Raw genomic sequence first — 18786 nt, forward strand, 5'->3', positions numbered from 1 at the left:
ATGGAAAATGTTTTAGAATAAAAAAACCTCAACAATTAATTAGGATTAAAACGATTTTTTTTTCAAATAAGGGAAGGGCTCCTGTCCTCCATATCCTGAGCCTACAGGTCAGGTGTGCTAGTCAGCTGTCTTTAAATTAACATTTTAATTAGACACTTCCCTATGAAATTGCCTCTCTTTCATGTCCGAATCCTGACCTGCACCAGCTGACAACAGATGTGTGACCTGGGAAAACCTCCTGAGAAGTGGCCTAATCCTTTTACAGCAGGCTAAAACCATTATCTCCGCCACTCCACTAAAAGCTAATTAAAACTCTGCCTTTCCCCTCCCCTGCCCCCAAGTGCACCTCGGAAGGTAATTACCTTCCCACAAAAATAGGCCTAGTTTCTCCCTTTCAGCAACCTTTCGCCCATTGGGGAGAAATTTCTTTTGGAGTATTTACATCCACCTGCCACAAAGCAACAGATCAATGTTTCATCATTTAAAAAACGTCAAGCCTCTTGCAAATTAAAAATACACATAAAAATACTTAATGTGCTATTTTAATGTGCAGTTTCCTAATTTTCCATGGAAAATGGGGTTTATTTCAAAGGCGACAATGCTGAGCTGCAGCAGCCTTGGGAGACGCGATTTCACTGGACAGGTGCGTCATTCCCTTCTCTCTGCTGAGTCCCTGGCGTCTAGGGAGAGGATGCTTCAATGAAGCAGTGGAAGGCAGCGCACCTCCCTCAGCACTGCCTCACTCAGCCCAGACACACTGTGCACCTGCCAACACCTGCTCACATCCAAACACGCCTGCTGACAGGGAGCTGCAGCAGCCTGCCAGGTGGCTGCCATGGTCATGACCCCACCGATAAACGCCCGAGTCTCAGTATCCCAGGACATATATCAGCACCTTCATGGTGATCATTCCAGCGAATTCCCTGGATGAAGGTTAGGCTTAGACTGTGGGTTTTTCTCAATGTCAGCAGTATCCTGAATGTGCTCTACACTGAGGATTTCTACTTGGGCTGCACAAACCAAACCTTCATGATTATGTGCGAACAAAAGCTTTCTCAGGAGATCCTCCTGCTCACACACGCTCAGCAGAGCGCCCGTGCTCCTCAGCGTTAACTGGCTGTGCTGCGTATAACCAACGGGAGAGTGAGTTGGATGTTAGCTTTTCTGGGAGACTACCTGAGCTGCTCTGCCTAAGGGTCCTGTGCTCCAAGGGTGCCAAGGCCACCAGCCAGGAGAAACAAGAGGTCAAATCACAGAGACCACTTCAGAGACTGTCTCAAGCTGGCTACAAGATTTTGTCCAAACTGGAGCAGAGGGTGTGGCGCGTCCCTCACTCTCATACTGAGTGGAGGCATTCTACACGTCTCAATAGAATAGGAATCATGTTTACAAGCAAAGTCAATGCTATTCTCATTAGGCAAGCATGCCTTTGAAGTCATCTTCCAGGATGCTGGTGCCTGCACAGCCAATAACCTGGACGAGAACTGGACACCTTTCATGGTATAACCTGAACCTGAAAAAAAATCATTTGCCATTATTTACTCCTTTCGTAAGTGATATACTACCTTAAAAAACAAAAAATGATTTTTAGAGCAATTTTTTATGTTGCCAACTGAACTGAGAACAGTTTCCAATATGTTCCCCGACCCTACATACATATAGCTTCTTCCATTATCAGCACATCTTGCCAGAGAGGCCCACTTGTTACACTGATGAACCCCTGTGGACACATCGTTATCGCCTGCAGGTTTTGGCTCACACGGGTTTCACTCTTAGTGTTCACATTCTGTGGGTTTAGCACACCTGCAGACAGGCATCCACATCACGACCTCATCCACAGTGACTGCACTGCCCTAATGACCCCTGGCCAACACCGACTGCTTAGCTGTCCCCATAGGTCTGCCCTTTCCAGAACTGCACAGCTGGCATCACCAATTTATTTGGTATTCATTTACTACTTTCATCTACCTTTATAGCTCTAGAAAGCGGCAGAGACACCTTCCATCTGTTGGTTCATTCTTCCAATGTCTGCGATCGACAGGGCAGGGCTGGACTGAAGTCAGAAGCCTCACATTCCTTCTGGGTGTCCACGCTGGGCAGTAGGGGTCAGGCACTCGGGTCATAATCAGCTGCCTCCCAGAAGCATTAGCAAGAAGCTAGCTGGAAAGCTGGGTAGCTGGACTCCCACTGCCCTCTGACACACAGTGTGGCTCTTCAATACAGACGCAGCACCCCAAGCAGCAGCTTAACCTGCTCTGCCACCATGCCTGCTCCTCGATAACTTCCTGAAAAAACAGGTGTAACTGCATTCAACCAAGTGAAGTGCAAAAACTACCATGTGCATTTCACAAACAGTGCAGTCTTGGTTTCCCACCTTGGTGATCTCGCAGGACATTCTGTTTCAAGTAGGACGGTGAATTATCAAAGCACTCAGGAACCTGAAAACTGCTTCCCAGTTTGTGTCCTGTTTGTGACTGAGGAGGAGTGGAGGCCAGGCCTGCACGGCCCTCAGGTCCTCCCCACCCTGCAGGCTCTGAGTGCCTGTGAGTGCACACGCCCAGCGTCACAGGAGCACATCACGTGACGGCCACAGCCTCTCTCTCCGGAGACCGGCACTGTACCTCCTCACCTCCAGTCAAGTTCTCAAGGAACACACTGCCACTGTGCTCTCATCACTTCCGGGTTCTGTGATTTTTTTTTTTTAATCAGCAGGACTGGTCTCTTGTGAGCTCTTCTTTTATATTAGAAGAAAAAGCGAATCTAAAAGAATATTAGAAGTTATTCCCAAATGGCTTTCTGAGTGGGCATTTCAGAGTTAGCCGAGGCTTTCTGAGTGGGCATTTCAGAGTTAGCCGAGGCTTTCTGAGTGGGCATTTCAGAGTTAGCCGATCAAGCCGCCTATCTTGGTAGAAAAGATTCAGAATTCCTAAGAGGTTCTGTTTCCTCTACGTTTCAGAAGAAATTTTCTCTGCCATTAGGTTTCTGGAATTAACAGATAAGTATCATTTCTTTTGTTATCTACTGTATAATTACAAACATTAGTCTGAAGATAACTGAAGTATTATTTTGAATGCCCCTGGACGTTGGAATCTTGAAAATTTATTCAGTTCAGATGTTGCTTACAATTTTCCCCAAGAAAATGGTCTTGAGGAAGACCATGTGGGAAGGTTTCATGCAAAAATGCAGCTAGAGAGACTATTTTTCTGAGTAAAACCATCAAATTCCAATCATGAGCTAATTGTCTATGCTTAATATGTGGAACATGCTTATGAAATTTCTTATCATGGTTAACCAGTAAGGAGTAGATTATTCAATTTGCTTTGCTTTTTAAAGATCTGCCTTTAAGATAATCAAAGTTAACAGGAATCCCTGACCAGAGTTATTTTTTAACTATAACAGTGGAATCTTCTAGAAAGCGGTGATGAGTGGGGATAAAATGAAGCAGAAGTGCAGGTTGTGCAATCAGTCTGTGGAGAGGTGCGATTCTCGGTCCGTATCCTCACACATGGTGGTCGTGTGAGCACTCACACAGTGAACTCGTGTGTGAGCTCCCCACCCGTTGGGGGGCTTTTAACACAGACACCTTAACTACCACGCTGTCACCAGCGGGTCCCGTGGCACGCAGGTTTAACAGCCTCACTGTCTGGGGTTGACGGGGGACTGAGTGCTCCCTTACTTCAAACTCTGTGACCCTGGGCAGCAAACGAAAAGCAGGGAGAAAAAAACCTTGCACGGCACCTTTTGCCGCTTGGCTTTATTGGAACCTTTCTTTGTCCACTGCAGCCTTAAACAACTGACAGGTGCGGGTCAGGGGTGAAGGTCACACCAGAATCAGGTCTCAAAGACAGGACAAAGGAACATCTGTGAGTTCTTGCAGAAAAGAAACTGCTCCACGTGCTGGCAGCTGGGGGAGGGGCAGTGGGCGGGCGAGAGCTGTCGCTGCCCAGGGATGGGGTGATGGCAGGGCTCTCAGTGGCCGCAGGGGTTCCCCAGGTGCACGCTTGTGGCCACGCAGTCTCGGTGAACTCCACACTGTTCTCTCTCAACTTCCTCTTGAGCAGAACAGAGCAGGGCACAAAGAGGCATCAGGACACGCATGCCCGACAAAACAATAAACCTTCTTCATTTTAGAGTTTCTTAAAAGATTTAAATCTTTAAGAAAAAATCTGCATGATTCCTCCAGCCCCTTCCATAGTGACTCCTAAGAGCTCGCATGCAAGGAAAGCCTGATCCAGGACACAGGACCTGTTCTCCTGAGAGCTCTGAAGTGGCCTGCAGGTGCACATCTGGGATCTATGCCCACAGATGTCCAAGTCAAGCCCTGCTGCCGCCCTTGTGCCATCTCCAAATGCTGAGGCACCACGGCAGCACACAGCAGCCAGGGAGGTCTGAGAATGACAGTGTTCTGGGGACAACTGAGCAGTGAGTCAGCAAAGCTGAGATGTAGCGCCGTTGGAGACAGCACTGCAGCAAGAAGCGGTGGGCTCGGCAATCTTAGAGCAGGCTTTCGCGGCACGTGTTTTTATCTTTTTTTAAAGAAAAACTCAGTAATTTATTGAAGGGCAGAGAGAGAAATCTTGCCCACCGGTTCACTGCCCACATGTTGACAAAAGCCAAACTGGAAACTCAAGCTGGGTCTTGATGTGTATGGCAAGAATGCAAATACCAGGGCCATTGCCTGCTGCCACTTAGGTGTGTAACTGCAGGAACCTGGAATGGTGAGTGGACCCCAGACTCAAATCCTGGCACTCTGATAGGGGATGTGGCAACATCTGTTGTGTCAAATGCACACCCCAGTCTGGCTTCTTGATCAGCTACTGCAGTCAGGGGGACACCCAACACAGGTACCGCGGCTGGAGTGAACAGAGCTCCTGGTGCAGCATGGCTGAGCAAGGGGCTCTCAGAAAGGCATGGAGGATATGTGGATCAAAACATTGACTTAGGTGCTAACTCTGGACTCCTAATGCCAAGATGTTGGCAGAACCAGTACTCATAATTTGAGTCCCAACAAGGAGCTAAAACTCTAGTGTGGGTCTAGCCGCTGGGTGGGCTCGAGAAAGATGCTCAGCCACAGTTTTAGCTGGCACTTGGGCGACCTTCATTTGAAACTCCATTTCTACAACTGAGGCAGCTTTCAAGAATTTGCCACCAGTGATATAAAAAACAACAGAACTGGCTTGTAAGAGTCAAGACCAAATTACAGACTGAACCACAGTGAGCTCTGGTTAAAAACCCAGGGGGTGAGATGACTCACGCTTTGATAGAAACAAACAAACCCACCTAACAATAGACTCCCCTGTCACTGCTCCCTGGCCTCAGGACCTGCCCAGTTAGCCAGCGAGGGTGGCCGTCTCCAGGGACATGTGTGCACCAGGATGACTGCCTTCCCCAAGCCCAGGCCCTGCCCAGTGAGTCAGTGGGGGTGCGTGTCTCCAGGGACCCATGTGTACCAGGATCACTGTCTTGGCAAGAAGGGTGCGCTTAGAATGCCCTCTGGCATGTCTACCCCACAGAGCAGACGGGTGCCATCGGTAAGGAGGGGACCGCCTTGTGAAGTGGCAGTTCTCCTTCAAGTGGGGGAGTAAGAATTCCAGTGGCAGAAGGAGTTGGATCTCAATGGCACGCTTTCTCGGCTCATGGCGCTGCTGTGAAAGGGGACAGGAATTTTCCACTAGAACAGCCACACTGGTGAGGCTGGCGGGCTGGGAACTGAAACTAATTATGGGATTGTGATTCAGGTTCTCTGTATTTTTTACCACAAGCATTGACTTCCCAGATTGCTGGGGTGTTCAAGTGCATTTGGCTTTTCTGTGAAACTTCATCTTAGAACACGTGAGGATGGTGAGTACGCCAAGGTTAAATCATAAGCAGAAACGGGCCATGCTGTCTTCCTAAGACTGGCACACACTCCATAGCTCCGCTGACCACCCAAGTCATAGCAGCCTTGGGCAGCCTTGCCATTCCACAGGACACTGCAGGCAGCCTGGGAACATTCCACTGGGGACCTCTTGGTCACTAAAAGTCAGAGGAGACACAGTGTTGACTGATTGATTCCCTTGAAAGGCACAGGGCTCTTTTTCTTAATGGGTTCAGAAAATAGGAAAATATCTGCGTGTATTTAAATGTATAAAATGTGCTGGTTCTTTTCAATTTACCAATTTTTAAATAAATACATTAAAACAGAGGGAACAATTAAATATAGTGTCTGGACGGGGCATGAGAGGGAACAGGCTTGACTGAACTTGCTTCCTATCAAATGCAAGGTTCTTTGCTTGACGCTCTCAAACCATCTCAGCCCACGGTACCCGTGGTGCCTCATTAATTATTTTTCAGAGCATATAAAGACCAAAAGAAATCCCTAACATTTATCAAGCACTTAGTCTTCAACAACTTAGTCTTTTTGTCCAAGTAGTGGCCATTTGGAAACACAAATACATATAAATTGAAAGATGGGAAAAAAATCACTACTTTTCTCCTTAAGCAAACTCAGTGACTTCAAAATGGAATAAACTGGCCCTCACACTGTGAAATCAGACCCCCATCCTCTTCCAGCTGCCGACAGGAGGGGGCATTACGAGCTTCCAGTGGGCACCTGAGCTCCCACCGCGTTGATCGTGTGCCCGGAGACCAGGGGTGTTTTGGCTCATAGTTTGGGAAATGTGCAAATCCACTTACATTTTCGTATGAACATGGCTTGTACATGTTGGTTTCATCAGCAAGTGCAAGGTTAAAACAAGTGAATCTGGAAACTTGAGTGGAACAGAGATGAATTCACACCCAGATGTATCTAATTCTAAAATCAGTGCTAAAAATGACTCAAGAGCTTTAAAAATCAGCAATATAACTTCTCCTCTAACTCAGTTCAACACGAAAAAAAAGGTACTTTATCTACAAATCTGCATTACTGCTCAAGTCAGAAACATTTTACCTTGGAGGAATTCAGAATCAAATCCTGTTTATTTCACATTTCTCACAGTGATTTGTGTTCACGCAGTAGGAGCAATGGACAGAACAGCTTTTCAGAACTTAAATGATTGTCTTCCTACACTTGAAGCCAAGCCACTGAATGCAACAAAATGCAATACATGACTCAGACATTTATTTATTTATTACTTATTTTTAGGCTAATGGGAACGGCATGAATTCTCTCTTGGTCTTCCAAGAGCAAATGCCTTTTTTGCTTGATCTGGAAAGAATCATGGTGCGGAATGTTAAGTGACTGATTTACCTAACTGATCTTCTAACCCCCTCTGGGGTCTGGGACAGCATGAGCAGGGTGCTCTGCAGTCCCTTTAGAGTTACTTTCTCTAGGTGCAGCTGCGTAGGCGTTGTTTGGACAGGCCCAGATGGCACCTATGGCCGGAGTATCAGATCTATCAGCACTAGGCCCACGGTGCTGAATCTTTCTCAGCCTCCCCTCAACTACTCCTACCTGGAAGATCTCATTCTGATTTCCATCACTACTAATGCGTTTGCTCTATACCCTTGAACTTCATGCAAACGGAAAGATCCTCTATGGTGCAGTGTTAACTCCAGGTGCCATATCCATGCCTTTAGGTAAGGACATTACTTTTTCGAGTAGAACTTCATGAAACGGAAGTGCACCTGGAACAGTGACACTGTCATTTTATGGCCAAATTTCGAATCTCTCCTACTACTCAGCCATTGGAGCACCAATGGCCCCTAAAACCGACAATTGACACATCATGAAACAGAAATTTGATAAACTGTTTCTAAATATGAATCAGAAGCAGCAGCATCCCCAGAACTGTACTTGTAACAAGAAGTTTGAAGCAAAATCTAGTTTGTGGTGAGATGCTTTCTTATTTGGGGTCAGGAGGAGGCCTTGGAAGACATAATTAGAAGCTCCATGATTTGACCAAAGTCATAATCACCATTTGCAGTTCCCAGCCAAGCCTCTCTTCTCAGAGTCAAGCTACAACCATCCGGAAAGCACAGTCCATGTGGTTTCCGGAATCTCTCTGCTGGACTATGAGCCACAGGCCAAGTAGAGCGTACTCAAGTGAATGGCAATCCCAGGTTAACTATCAACATCTCAAATGGCCAAGAGTAAATGTGTTGATATTTTTGTAGCACATTGCCTATCAAATTTCAGATCGAAAAACACAAGTTGTAATCAGTAGAACATCATAATATTCTAGATGTTGCTAGTTCTGGGGCAATGAATACTGTCTGTCTTCATTTTAAAAACTGCATCAGATTTTACAGATGTTTGTTAAATTTCTAAAATGCATTACAGTTTTAAAGATTAATGTTCAAAAGTGCAGTTAAGTAACTTGTGTTTCCAGTGGGAGTTATGAAAAGAGTGGTCATGTTTAACTTCTGTGAAGCCCAGGTGGTTGTAGAATCTCTTAAAATACACACACAAGGAGACTGAAATTATGTAAATAAATATGAAAATCCGAAAAAAACCCAGCCTTGTAGCCTCATACACTTGGGAGAAGAACTGAACCAGAGGTCAAAGGAGAGACAGTCTAATCAAACAAAGAGCTTGAGTTTTCCCTCCTACACTGTCAAGACGACACAAACTGCAGCTGTGATAAATGACTGAATTAAAGGGAAATGAAAAAGCTTTAGCCGTAGTCCCTTGAACAACAATGCCAAAGAACAGGGTTTGTTGTCGTTTGGGGGATGTGGTGGGAGGGAGCTCCTAAAAACCCCCCTCTGTCTTGTTGGGCATGAGTCTTGCCCCGTGACCTGCCTGGTGGCCCTCTGCACACAACTCAAGGCGGCAGCAGCCTCCTGCTTGCGTGCCCTCACTGCGTTGGTGGGCACACGTGCACACAGGGTTTGGGAGACAGAGCGGGGCTTCAGTAGCTGGCAGCAGAGCTGGCATCCACACTGAGAACAGCCTGACAAAGCAAGCTGAGGGAGTGTGGCTGTTCTTGCACATCTGTCCTGGGGACTTTGAGCATCTCTCAGCTGTATCTCAGAAAATCCTACTCTGGCTGCCAACGGGAGGAGTTAAAGCAATAGGAAAGCCTGTCCGGGCATGTCTAGGAACAGTGGCAACCCGAGGGGCACACGTGACCCAATTCAGAGATTTCTCAGGCATTCCTTTCTGCATTCCCAAGTCCACTCCCCACCTGTCTTAAAAAGGAAATGACAAGGCCTCCTGCTATCCATGCGAAGGGTAAAAGGCATTCATGTTGCTTTAGTATTTCCCCTCTCCTAGCCATCTCGGGTACTCGCTGTGACCACATACATCTAAAATTCAACAAACAACACAATATAAAGCCATGTTTCCGAGATGGTCACCTGGCTTTCCCTCTGGAGTCCGGCCAGGACTGGAGTAAAGCCACGCAGCACGGGGAGAGTGGAGCGAGCACGCCCTCACAGAGGTGTGGCGGCACACTTTGTGCAGTCTGTCAGCGCAGCGGGGAGGGCGCCAGAGGATGTGAATGGAGATGAGATCTTACTCTACACTCTGCCACAGGCTTGCACTGAGCCCCAGGCCCCAGCACTTTCATTCAGACAATGAGTTCAACGTCACTGGTTCCTACCTGGAGTGTCTGAATGCCTATGACTGCAGGGAAGTGCACCGTGGACAGATACAGAAAGTCTACTGCGCAAAAGATGCTGAGCCCTTGTTCACTTTCTGTGCCTTTCCTTTGGTGTACCTTAAATTCAGCAAGGGAAGAGACTTCAGTTTCATTTAAAAAAGGAAATTCCTCGCATATTATACTGTGGCCTAATTTCACCCATGTCATTCTCAGGGCTGAATTTTAATTGTTTGCCCTTGTAATCATTTATAACTCAGTGCATTACTAAAACAAGAACAGTGCTACATTTTTTCTTTCTACTTCCGTAGGAAACATCACTGGTTTCTCCTAAGCTGAGGATCTAAACTGTCCCTAGGAACAAAGGAAACAGCAGAAAGCTGACCGGGCTTAGGAGGGAACTTTGGCTGCTCTGTCCTGGCCGGGCTTACCCTCTGCCCTCCCTGGCTCGTGAATACAGCCTTGGCTTCCTGTCTCCAGCCTGGTGCTTTCCCTCACTGCAGGAAACACTGTCACCTTCAGAGCGTGACAGTCCCCAATTGGCTCTCCCCTCCTTAGAGCACGCAGCAGCAAGCCACTGGCGCCCCATGTGTCCCAGCAGCTCCATGCCCAGCCTGCCTCCCAGGCCTGCAGCCCTGCTCCAGCGGACTCAAGTGTTTGAACCCTGGTCGCTCCTTTATAATAAAAGGGTCAGATAGTCTGAGGGAACATCAAAAAATGGAAAGAAATGTTCTAGTGCAAATTAAACAAATAAACATGAGATGCATGCAGTCTTTTCATGACAGGCATTTTCCATGAGTGTTCTTTGTATGTAAGGATTTCAATTTTTTTTTGCATTAAAATGAATTTTTCCTACAGGTCCACATCCCATGACCTCTCTGAACTACCCCCTGTATTCCTCTGCTTTCCTGCAGCTGCTTCCCATCCCCAGGCCCCACCTTTTCTCACCCTGGACTTGTTGCAGACCCTCAGCACCCTGCCCAGGACAAGTGGACTTCACGTCCCTTGGGACGTAAAGTTCCCTTGGGTGGGAACTTCCTTGGTATGGTGCCCGGCTATGCTCACTGGGGGTGGAACTCTTCCTGACACTCAGTGAAGGGCTCCTCCAAAGGTCCATGGCTTCTCCCAGCAGCTGCAGTGGTGGGGACCCAGGCCACGTGCTAAGCCCAGTCCCCCTCCTTCTTTGTCATCCTTGGCCACTCTCTGGGACCACTTCCTAAACAAACTTCCTGCATGCCTCTGCTGGTCTCAGGCCCTGCGCCTGGGTAAACCTGGGCTAAGGCAGTGTGAGCAGCCAAGGGCTCTATGGACACACACAGAGGGACTCAAAACGGTCATGAAGAAGGGCAGTCCGCAAAACGGCCTCGAGTTGCAGCTGTTCTGAATCCAAATGGACTTAGCTTTCAATAACATTTTCCACAAACCTTCTGAAGTATCTTTGTACTAAATTATATTAAAGTATGCATCTATAAACTGTCATAACCACTCATGTAAATATATATATGTGTACGTAAGTATGTATATGTGCCTTTCTTACAGCTGCGATGTTGTACTCACCGCTATCGGTACAAATGCCAGGAACCTGCAAGGTGCTCTAACAAATGTGTGTGTAAATATACATGTGTGCCAACCTTGTTTGTTCCAATGTGACACCTTTTGAAATAGGACAATATTATACAATTTATATGAGGATACTATATGTAGCCTCATTAAATCCGCATACAATCAAAATGGTTGTTATTGACTAGAAAAAAATTTGCCAGTAGAAAAAGTTTAGAATGTTTGGATAGGAAAATTATCTTTCTTTGAAGATTTTGAGGGATGCTGTGGGAAAGATGAAAAGAGGCAGGGAGAATGACATGGGAGAAGCAAAGAAAGGAATGTGGAGTTAGGCACACACACAGAAGACACTCAGGGGAGCAGGGACACTGGTATATCCACAGCACTTTGAACTATCAGAACATCAAATTATGCAGTAATATTTAAATAAGGAGAAGACCAACTTGAGTTTGCTGTAAACTGGGCTTGTGCCTCTATTCATTGCTGTGTCATGCTGTTAGCTGTGGTTTGTATACAAGCAGTAGGGGAGGATGGGAGAGGGTTCCCTAAAGGTTTAAATGAACAAGGCCTGGTCCCCAGGGAGTACTCCTCGGGGTGGGACCTTGAGTGGGTGGGTCCAGGGCAGGTCCTCAGGCCAGTGATGGCCCTTGGAAGGCAGCTGTGTTGGTGTTGGGTTCTCCAGCGAGGATTGCTACGAAAGCCTGAGTCTGGCCCAACTACACACTCTCAGGATCCCAGCTCCCCCAGCTCTCATGTGCACTGCCACCCACCTCTGTCCCAGCACCAAGCTGTTTGTACTCGGAAACTCCAGAACTGTAAACTGAATAGGCCTCTACTTCCATGGGCAGCCCGTCTCAGGCATTTCACTGCAGCAGCAGCAAAGAGCTGTCATCCATAGGAGGGCGTGAATGGAGGAACAGCGCTGGTTATGTAGACAATGGCACATAATCAGTAACAGAAATTCACTCACAATGACCAAACAGAACAAAAAGGACCTTTCTGAACAAACTAGAAGTTTGAAGTGCTTGGAAGATTGTGGGGAGCAGGGTGCTGAAGCTGCTCCGGGATTGGGAGGGGCCAATGCAAGATGGCGGCTGGCCCAGGGTCAGGAGGAGTTGGTCTCACCAGCAGGTAAACAGGAAGTCACAGGGATAGGCTAATGCCCTCGCTGTGATTACTGACCTATCAGGTAGCGCCAAGTGGACCCACGGGGAGAAGTGTTTGGTGGAGAACGATATAAGAGTAGCCAGAAAAAGCTAGACAACAGATGACAGATGACAGACGGTGGACTGAGAAAGACGGGATGAGGGAGAAGAAGGACGGGCGGGAGGAAGGGTGGCGGAGAGAGAGCTGGAAAAGAGGGATACAGACAGAAGCAGTAAAAGCAGAATGGAGAGTTGGGACAAGAATGGAGAAATGCAGCAGAAAGTACGGGAAGAAATATGGGCAGAAGGGTGGTGGAGAGAGGGCCTGAGAAGCGGCAGAGGAAAGCTAAGGCCAATGGGAACAGGAGCAGCGGAAAGAAGGATTTAAACACAGTCGCTTTTGGCAGTGAGGGGTCCGGTTGCGGTTCTGGCTTTTCCCAGTCCCTCAAGAGCGTGCCTCGTCATTTTAGTGCCGCTGCAGGGCGACGGTGACAGATCCTATGAGGGAGTTAGAACCCCGTGGTTGGGTGGGGTGAGGTCAGGGCTGCAAAGGAAGAAGTCCTAAAAAACCACTTGCAACAAGGCAAGCCTCCCTTGCTGTGTCCTCACTGGGCCTTCCTATGTTGCCTTGGACAAAATTACAAAGGGTGGGAAGAAAGGACAAAATTACAAAGCCCATTAGTGCAAGGCAAGTGGCCTTGACATGCACTTGTCTAGGTTAAATAAACCCCAGCCTGGCATCAATACAAAGACAAAATGGAACACCCCCTCCTCACTCCAGCTACACGTGAGCATGATCTCTGCCCCATGCATCCATCCTGAGGCTCCGGCAGGCATCTGGAGAAGACAAAGGTTTGTCCGAGCCATGCATCTCCTAGGCTCATCTCCTTTCATCTCAGCATCTCCCATGCAGTGCTGCTGAGTGCCCAACTGCTGAGGCAGCACAGTCTTTGAATTAACACACACACACACACACACACACACACACACACACACACACGAAACAAATCTACAAGGAGGGTCGGGAGGCCCAGTTTGGCCACTTTTCTGTCTACAGACGTTAAAAGGAGGCTTCCAAGTTTCCTCAAAACAGGGAACCAAGAACATTAATTCCAAAACTTTCTTTCTTTTTTTTTTTTTTTTAATTTTATTGTTATTGGAAAGCCGGATATACAGAGAGGAGGAGAGACAGAGAGGAAGATCTTCCATCCGATGTTTCACTCCCCAAGTGAGCCGCAACGGCCGGTACGCGCCAATCCGAAGCCGGGAACCAGGAACCTCTTCCGGGTCTCCCACGCGGGTGCAGGGTCCCAAAGCATTGGGCCATCCTTGACTGCTTTCCCAGGCCACAAGCAGGGACCTGGATGGGAAGTGGAGCTGCCGGGATTAGAACCGGCGCCCATATGGGATCCCAGGGCTTTCAAGGCGAGGACTTTAGCCTCTAGGCCACGCCGCCGGGCCCAATTCCAAAGCTTTCTAAACTGAGTGTCTTTGGATCCAATAATCTTGTGACTCCTTATGTTGTAGCCACATCTGACCCACTACCTGGAGACATGCGGGGCAGCAAATGGGGTGTAATTTTTCCCTTCTATTTGCATGATTTATAGGGACAGATATTCAATAAATTTAATTTAGCTGGTAAGTACTAAAAGGTTATACCTTCTTGTTTATACCAGTTTATAAAGCATGCTCTTTGCATACAGACTAGAGCTAAGCTGTAGCTTGGGAACATCTTTATGGAAATCTTTCTAAATATGAACTTTGCTGGGTGTTAATGGAAGCAAGCTACTAAGACAACTTCTCTGGTTGCCACACATCTCCAGCCTCAGGAATTCCACCACTCCTGTGGTGATGTGGGAGGTGACGAGCTACAAATCTCTCTTCATGGTTGAAACAGTGCATTTTAATCCTGAAAGTTTGTGTTTTAAGGGGAAGAGGGTCAAGAAAAGCAGAAATCAGGAGAGATCACACAGAGCATCACTTTGATCTGGAGGCGGGTGTTATGGCACAGTGGGTGAGGGGCTATTTGGAATTCCCACATCCATATAGGATTGCCTGGTTCCAGTTCCTGGCTGCTCCGCCTCCAGTCCAGCTCCTTGCTAATGCACCTGGGAATCAGGAGACAGGGGCTCAAACATCTGGGTTCCTGCCACTCACATGGGAAGCCAGAAACGAGGATGGAGTCCCTGGTCCCTGGCTTTGGCCCGGTTCAACCCTGACCACTGATGACATTTGCAATAGACGGACAATCTCTGTCTTTCTCTGTTCCTGGATCTTTTAAATAAATAGATGAATCCTTTTAAAAATAAGTAAAAAGCCTAAGCCAGATTTTATGTAGAGTTAACAAAGGATATCAAATTCTTTAAATTTCATGAAGCCAATATTAGTGATAGTTGTTAGAATCCAACTAATAGTATATGGTCTTTTATATGTTTATATACACACCATACACATATTTCCACACACACACACACACACACACTCACATTGGTCTAATCTGTTTTGATTCATATGGAGAATTGACAGCTTCAATTATATGACTTTACAAAGGACCACAGCTCTAATCCCAGTCACAGTTTATGCACACTTGATCATTCCAGCAGCAAGGGAAGAAGTCGGGGAGAGATACGCAATCCCAAGACAGCTAGGGTGGAGGGAGAAGCAGAGCAGAAAGGAGCAGGGCCAGAGGTGATGGTAGACTGGAAAATGGATGCAGTAAGCTTACAGCCGCACACAACTCTAATCACGAGGCACAGCTTACAAAATGCACCAACAGGGAATCCTTCAACTGTGAGAAACTGCACTTCCTTCTGCTGTCTTACTCGGAGGTTCAGGTACAGAATTATTATCAGGTAACATTTTAGAAGACATTACGTTTGATGACTGACTCAATGAATGATCAGTAGTAAATGTCAAATTTGAAAGAAAGACACTAGATTAGGGGACAGTGTTTGGCAAGATGGTTACATCAGCCCACTGGACACCTGCATCCTATATCAAAACGTCCCGTTTAAGATTCAGCTCCACTGGCTGCAGTTTAGCTTGCTGCTCATCCAGATACTGGGAGGCAGCAGAGGATGGCTCATGTTCTAGAGGGCTCTCATGTGGTGCCACACCGTGGTGGAGAGGCAGAGGGAACGTGCGTGGCACACACCTGTATTCTGCTCGTGAGCTAACTGTCAGGCCTCAGGAGCCTAACCCACAGCCCTTCTGAGGGTGGATACCTCATGACCCAATGATCTCCCACCAACCCCCTTGTACCATGACTGAGGACCCCACTCCAGCATGGCTTCTGCAGGACAAACCTCTCCAAACCACAGCAGCTAGTCCTAGTGCTGCTTGACAGGTAGATGGAGCTGGGTAGGCTCAAAGGCTTATGTGAGCAGTGAAAAGTGTATGCATGTCAGGGCCAAGTGAACTGGCTAATACACTCAACCAGAAGGAAGGTGGGAGTGTGGAACTCAATGGTGACTGTTGGTTACGGAGAAAATCACGTTTTCAGGCTTCCACAGTCAGCCTTGAGTAAGGTAGTCTAGACTGTGGCAGACACAGCGATGTTTCTCAGTGAGAGATTGTCATTTACTGTCCAATGTAAACAGGGCTGCAGGATGGCAGATCAGACACAACACCAGGCAGCAAAACCCCAGGAGTCCTACCCACTGACCCCCACGCTGCAGGGCCCAGCATGGGTGAACTCCCACAGGTGCACTGAGACAATACACAGCTCGTCTCTGATCTGCGCTGTTCCTGTTGCTTGATTTCAAACAGGAATACACTAATACGATATTCTACTGCTAGTGATAAAAGCAAAATCAAAACCCACCAGCAAGATATTAAAGCCAGGACAAGGCACAGTCCCTCGCTGCACTTTCGTAAAGCACAGGGAGGTGACACAGACTGGGACCAGGTTTCTGATCCCCGGACTGGTGGCCTTTTCCAGCTGGAGAACTACGTCCAGGACAATATGAAGAAGGAGATGGCGGAGATGCGGCAGCATGCGGTGCAGAACCAGACGGCGCTGATGGTAGAGATAGGCACCAGCCTGCTCAACCAGACAGCCGCGCAGACGCGGAAGCTGACAGACGTGGAAGCCCAAGTAAGTGAGAGGACGCAGGGCAGGCTTGTGAAATAACGGCAAACTGAAAGGTGTCTGGCTGAGAGAGTGGACGAGTTGACACAAAGCTAACAATGTGTGGCACGGTATAAACTTAAAGCGGATGGGTATGTTTTCATCTGCAGCACTGAGATCAAATTGGATTCATCCTAGAAGGGCTTTATTTCAAAGGCTTGTATTTAAATGAAAAGAACTGAGGTAGACAGCTAGACATTTTTGTTCTTAAATCGAATGTCCTGGGAGAAAAAAAATTTTACACAACTGTTAAAACAAGTCATGAGTGAATGACAGAGCAAGAGGCCAGACAGCAGCTACACTGCACAGATGAGCCGAGATCTGGAGTCAGTCGCGGCTCGGGTTTGCCTGCTGGCCACATGAACACCCCTGAGCACGGCCCCTGCCTCGCCCAAACCTCAGTGGTGTGGGCGATGGGAGGAAAGGCTGCCTAGTTCCCTTTGATCTCCACCGGCCTGTGAGCTGATTAACAGCAGTAAGGAGGTCCCAGAAATGGTGTACACTGTCCTGGAGGGGATATGAAGCAAGAGAAGCCAGCGGGCAACCCCGCTGAGAAGAACCTTTTAGCAAGGAAGGGGAGACGTTTCATGTCTCTACAACTGCAGGATGAGAAAGAAGAAACAGTATAAGAGTGGGATAATAAAAGACTTCTATGGGAGAACACAATAATAAACTATTGATTACAACGCATTTTATCAATAAAGATAGCAATCAGGTTCATTAATGGCTAAAAATTTGATCACAAGAGGTTACAAAAGGCATGATATGAAAATGAAAAGGTATGGCAACTTAAAAATACCTGAGTACCTCCACAGTCAATGACCAAGGTGACTACAGTATGACTAGTCCCAGTCCCCCACCTTCCACAGCGAGCCTGCTGGACAACACGGCTCACTCAAAACCTGTCTGATGAGCAGCACTAACTACATTTTCAGGGATAACAAAAAAGCGTGAAGACACACACTGTGCTGCAATTCTCTACAACATCCTGTGTCACACTCATTTGTGTGACTGTACTTTGATGTTTTTGCTGGGTTACATTTTTTGTAAGCCTTCTACCAAATAAGACACCAAATCATCCAGGAAAAGATGACAGTAGGAAAATGACCTGAAAACTCTAAATATGTACATTGAATTGGCTGAGTCAAAGGAAGGGCATGAAGAAACTCAATTATGTGATCCAATGGATACAATGCACTTGAAGGCAGGTATCAGCAGTTACTGATTAGGAAATAATTTCAGGTTGAAATGTAAAAGTTTCTCACTAGATGCAAGATTATTCTAGTGTATCATAGCAGAAGGCCAGTGCGAAGAGGCTGTGACCAGTGGCTGGAGGACTGAGATGTTACAAGAGCGGAAAGCAGACAGTGACTGACCTGGCTAATCCAGGCTGTCACATGTGTAAACCAGATGGGAATCTTGAGGCCCATGTCCCAGTACCGCACTCTACAGAAGAGTGAGGTTCTAAGTTACTGCAGTTACCCCTGGCCTCAAACACCACCCTTCCGCGCTGCTCTCTCAAATTCTCCTCATTTTATAACCCTCATGACCCCAACAGGAGCCTCAATCTTCCAGCTCCTTTTAGAGGTTAAAAGAGAATGCTTACATCCATGGAAGGTGCAGGCTAAGTCCACATTGCAGTTAGTAACATTGAAACTGAAACCTGCGGTTGCCCGACACCTTTGTTCATTTACAGAAAGACATTTCAAATGAATGTAACTGGCCTTCTGACTGAAGCCTGGCCACCCCTAGAGACAGGCTGTGGGCCAGGCCTTGGTTTTTGAGAATGACAAAGACCTGGAGCAAACAATGATTCTTTCAAGGCCCCCAAATTCCTTGGCAACAATTGGGACTTAGATTCACATGTGACATCACATCCTGAACAAGCAGGATCTGCAGGATGTGACTAATCCATCTTCCTGCGGGCTGAAGGCAGCCAGAGGCTCAGGAATCCGTCTTTTAAGTTGCATGAGCACAGAGGAAAAGTCATGCCGCACATGCCACACATCAGAAGAGCCTCCGGAGCAAACCCCGTTACCATGTTAAATTGCTATTTTATTGTTTTCAATTGGTTGAAACGAATTTTAAAATGGGAGTAAGAAAAATAGTGGAGAAAGGATAAAAGGCTACATGTGGACACAAACTAGGAAATACCAAGCTAAAAATATGCTGTATTTGTATATAATGGAAGCATGTGACTGACTTCTAGTCCTTTTGTCTACTCAGAAACAAACAAATAGGAGAATAGCATTTTGTTTTCAGCAGAGCAAAAATATTTTTCATTCATTAACAACTTTTGATCTCTGAAATGTGACTATTCTATACTCCCACTAGTCTGTGTGAAAGGCAGTGGCAGAAACGGAAACATAACTACTATTTCACACAAATGTTGGCGCTATTGACACCTTCCAACATAAAGACATGATGGGGA

The 18786-nt window shown here is 47.0% G+C and overlaps 2 protein-coding genes across 3 annotated transcripts in view; one reads left to right on the top strand and one right to left on the bottom strand.

The window, feature by feature from the left end:
• MCPH1 (microcephalin 1) overlaps window positions 1–18786 on the bottom strand; it is a 190547-nt gene that overhangs the window by 57798 nt on the left and 113963 nt on the right. The window lies entirely within an intron of this gene.
• ANGPT2 (angiopoietin 2) overlaps window positions 1–18786 on the top strand; it is a 46340-nt gene that overhangs the window by 7394 nt on the left and 20160 nt on the right. For both annotated transcript variants that reach the window (XM_004590881.2, XM_004590882.2), the window contains exon 2: window positions 16167–16322. In XM_004590881.2, the coding sequence (XP_004590938.2) occupies window positions 16167–16322 (156 nt within the window). The remainder of the gene's footprint in view (window positions 1–16166; window positions 16323–18786) is intronic.

The sequence above is a fragment of the Ochotona princeps genome, chromosome 7 (assembly GCF_030435755.1).
Source record: "Ochotona princeps isolate mOchPri1 chromosome 7, mOchPri1.hap1, whole genome shotgun sequence".
Lineage (NCBI taxonomy): Eukaryota > Metazoa > Chordata > Mammalia > Lagomorpha > Ochotonidae > Ochotona > Ochotona princeps.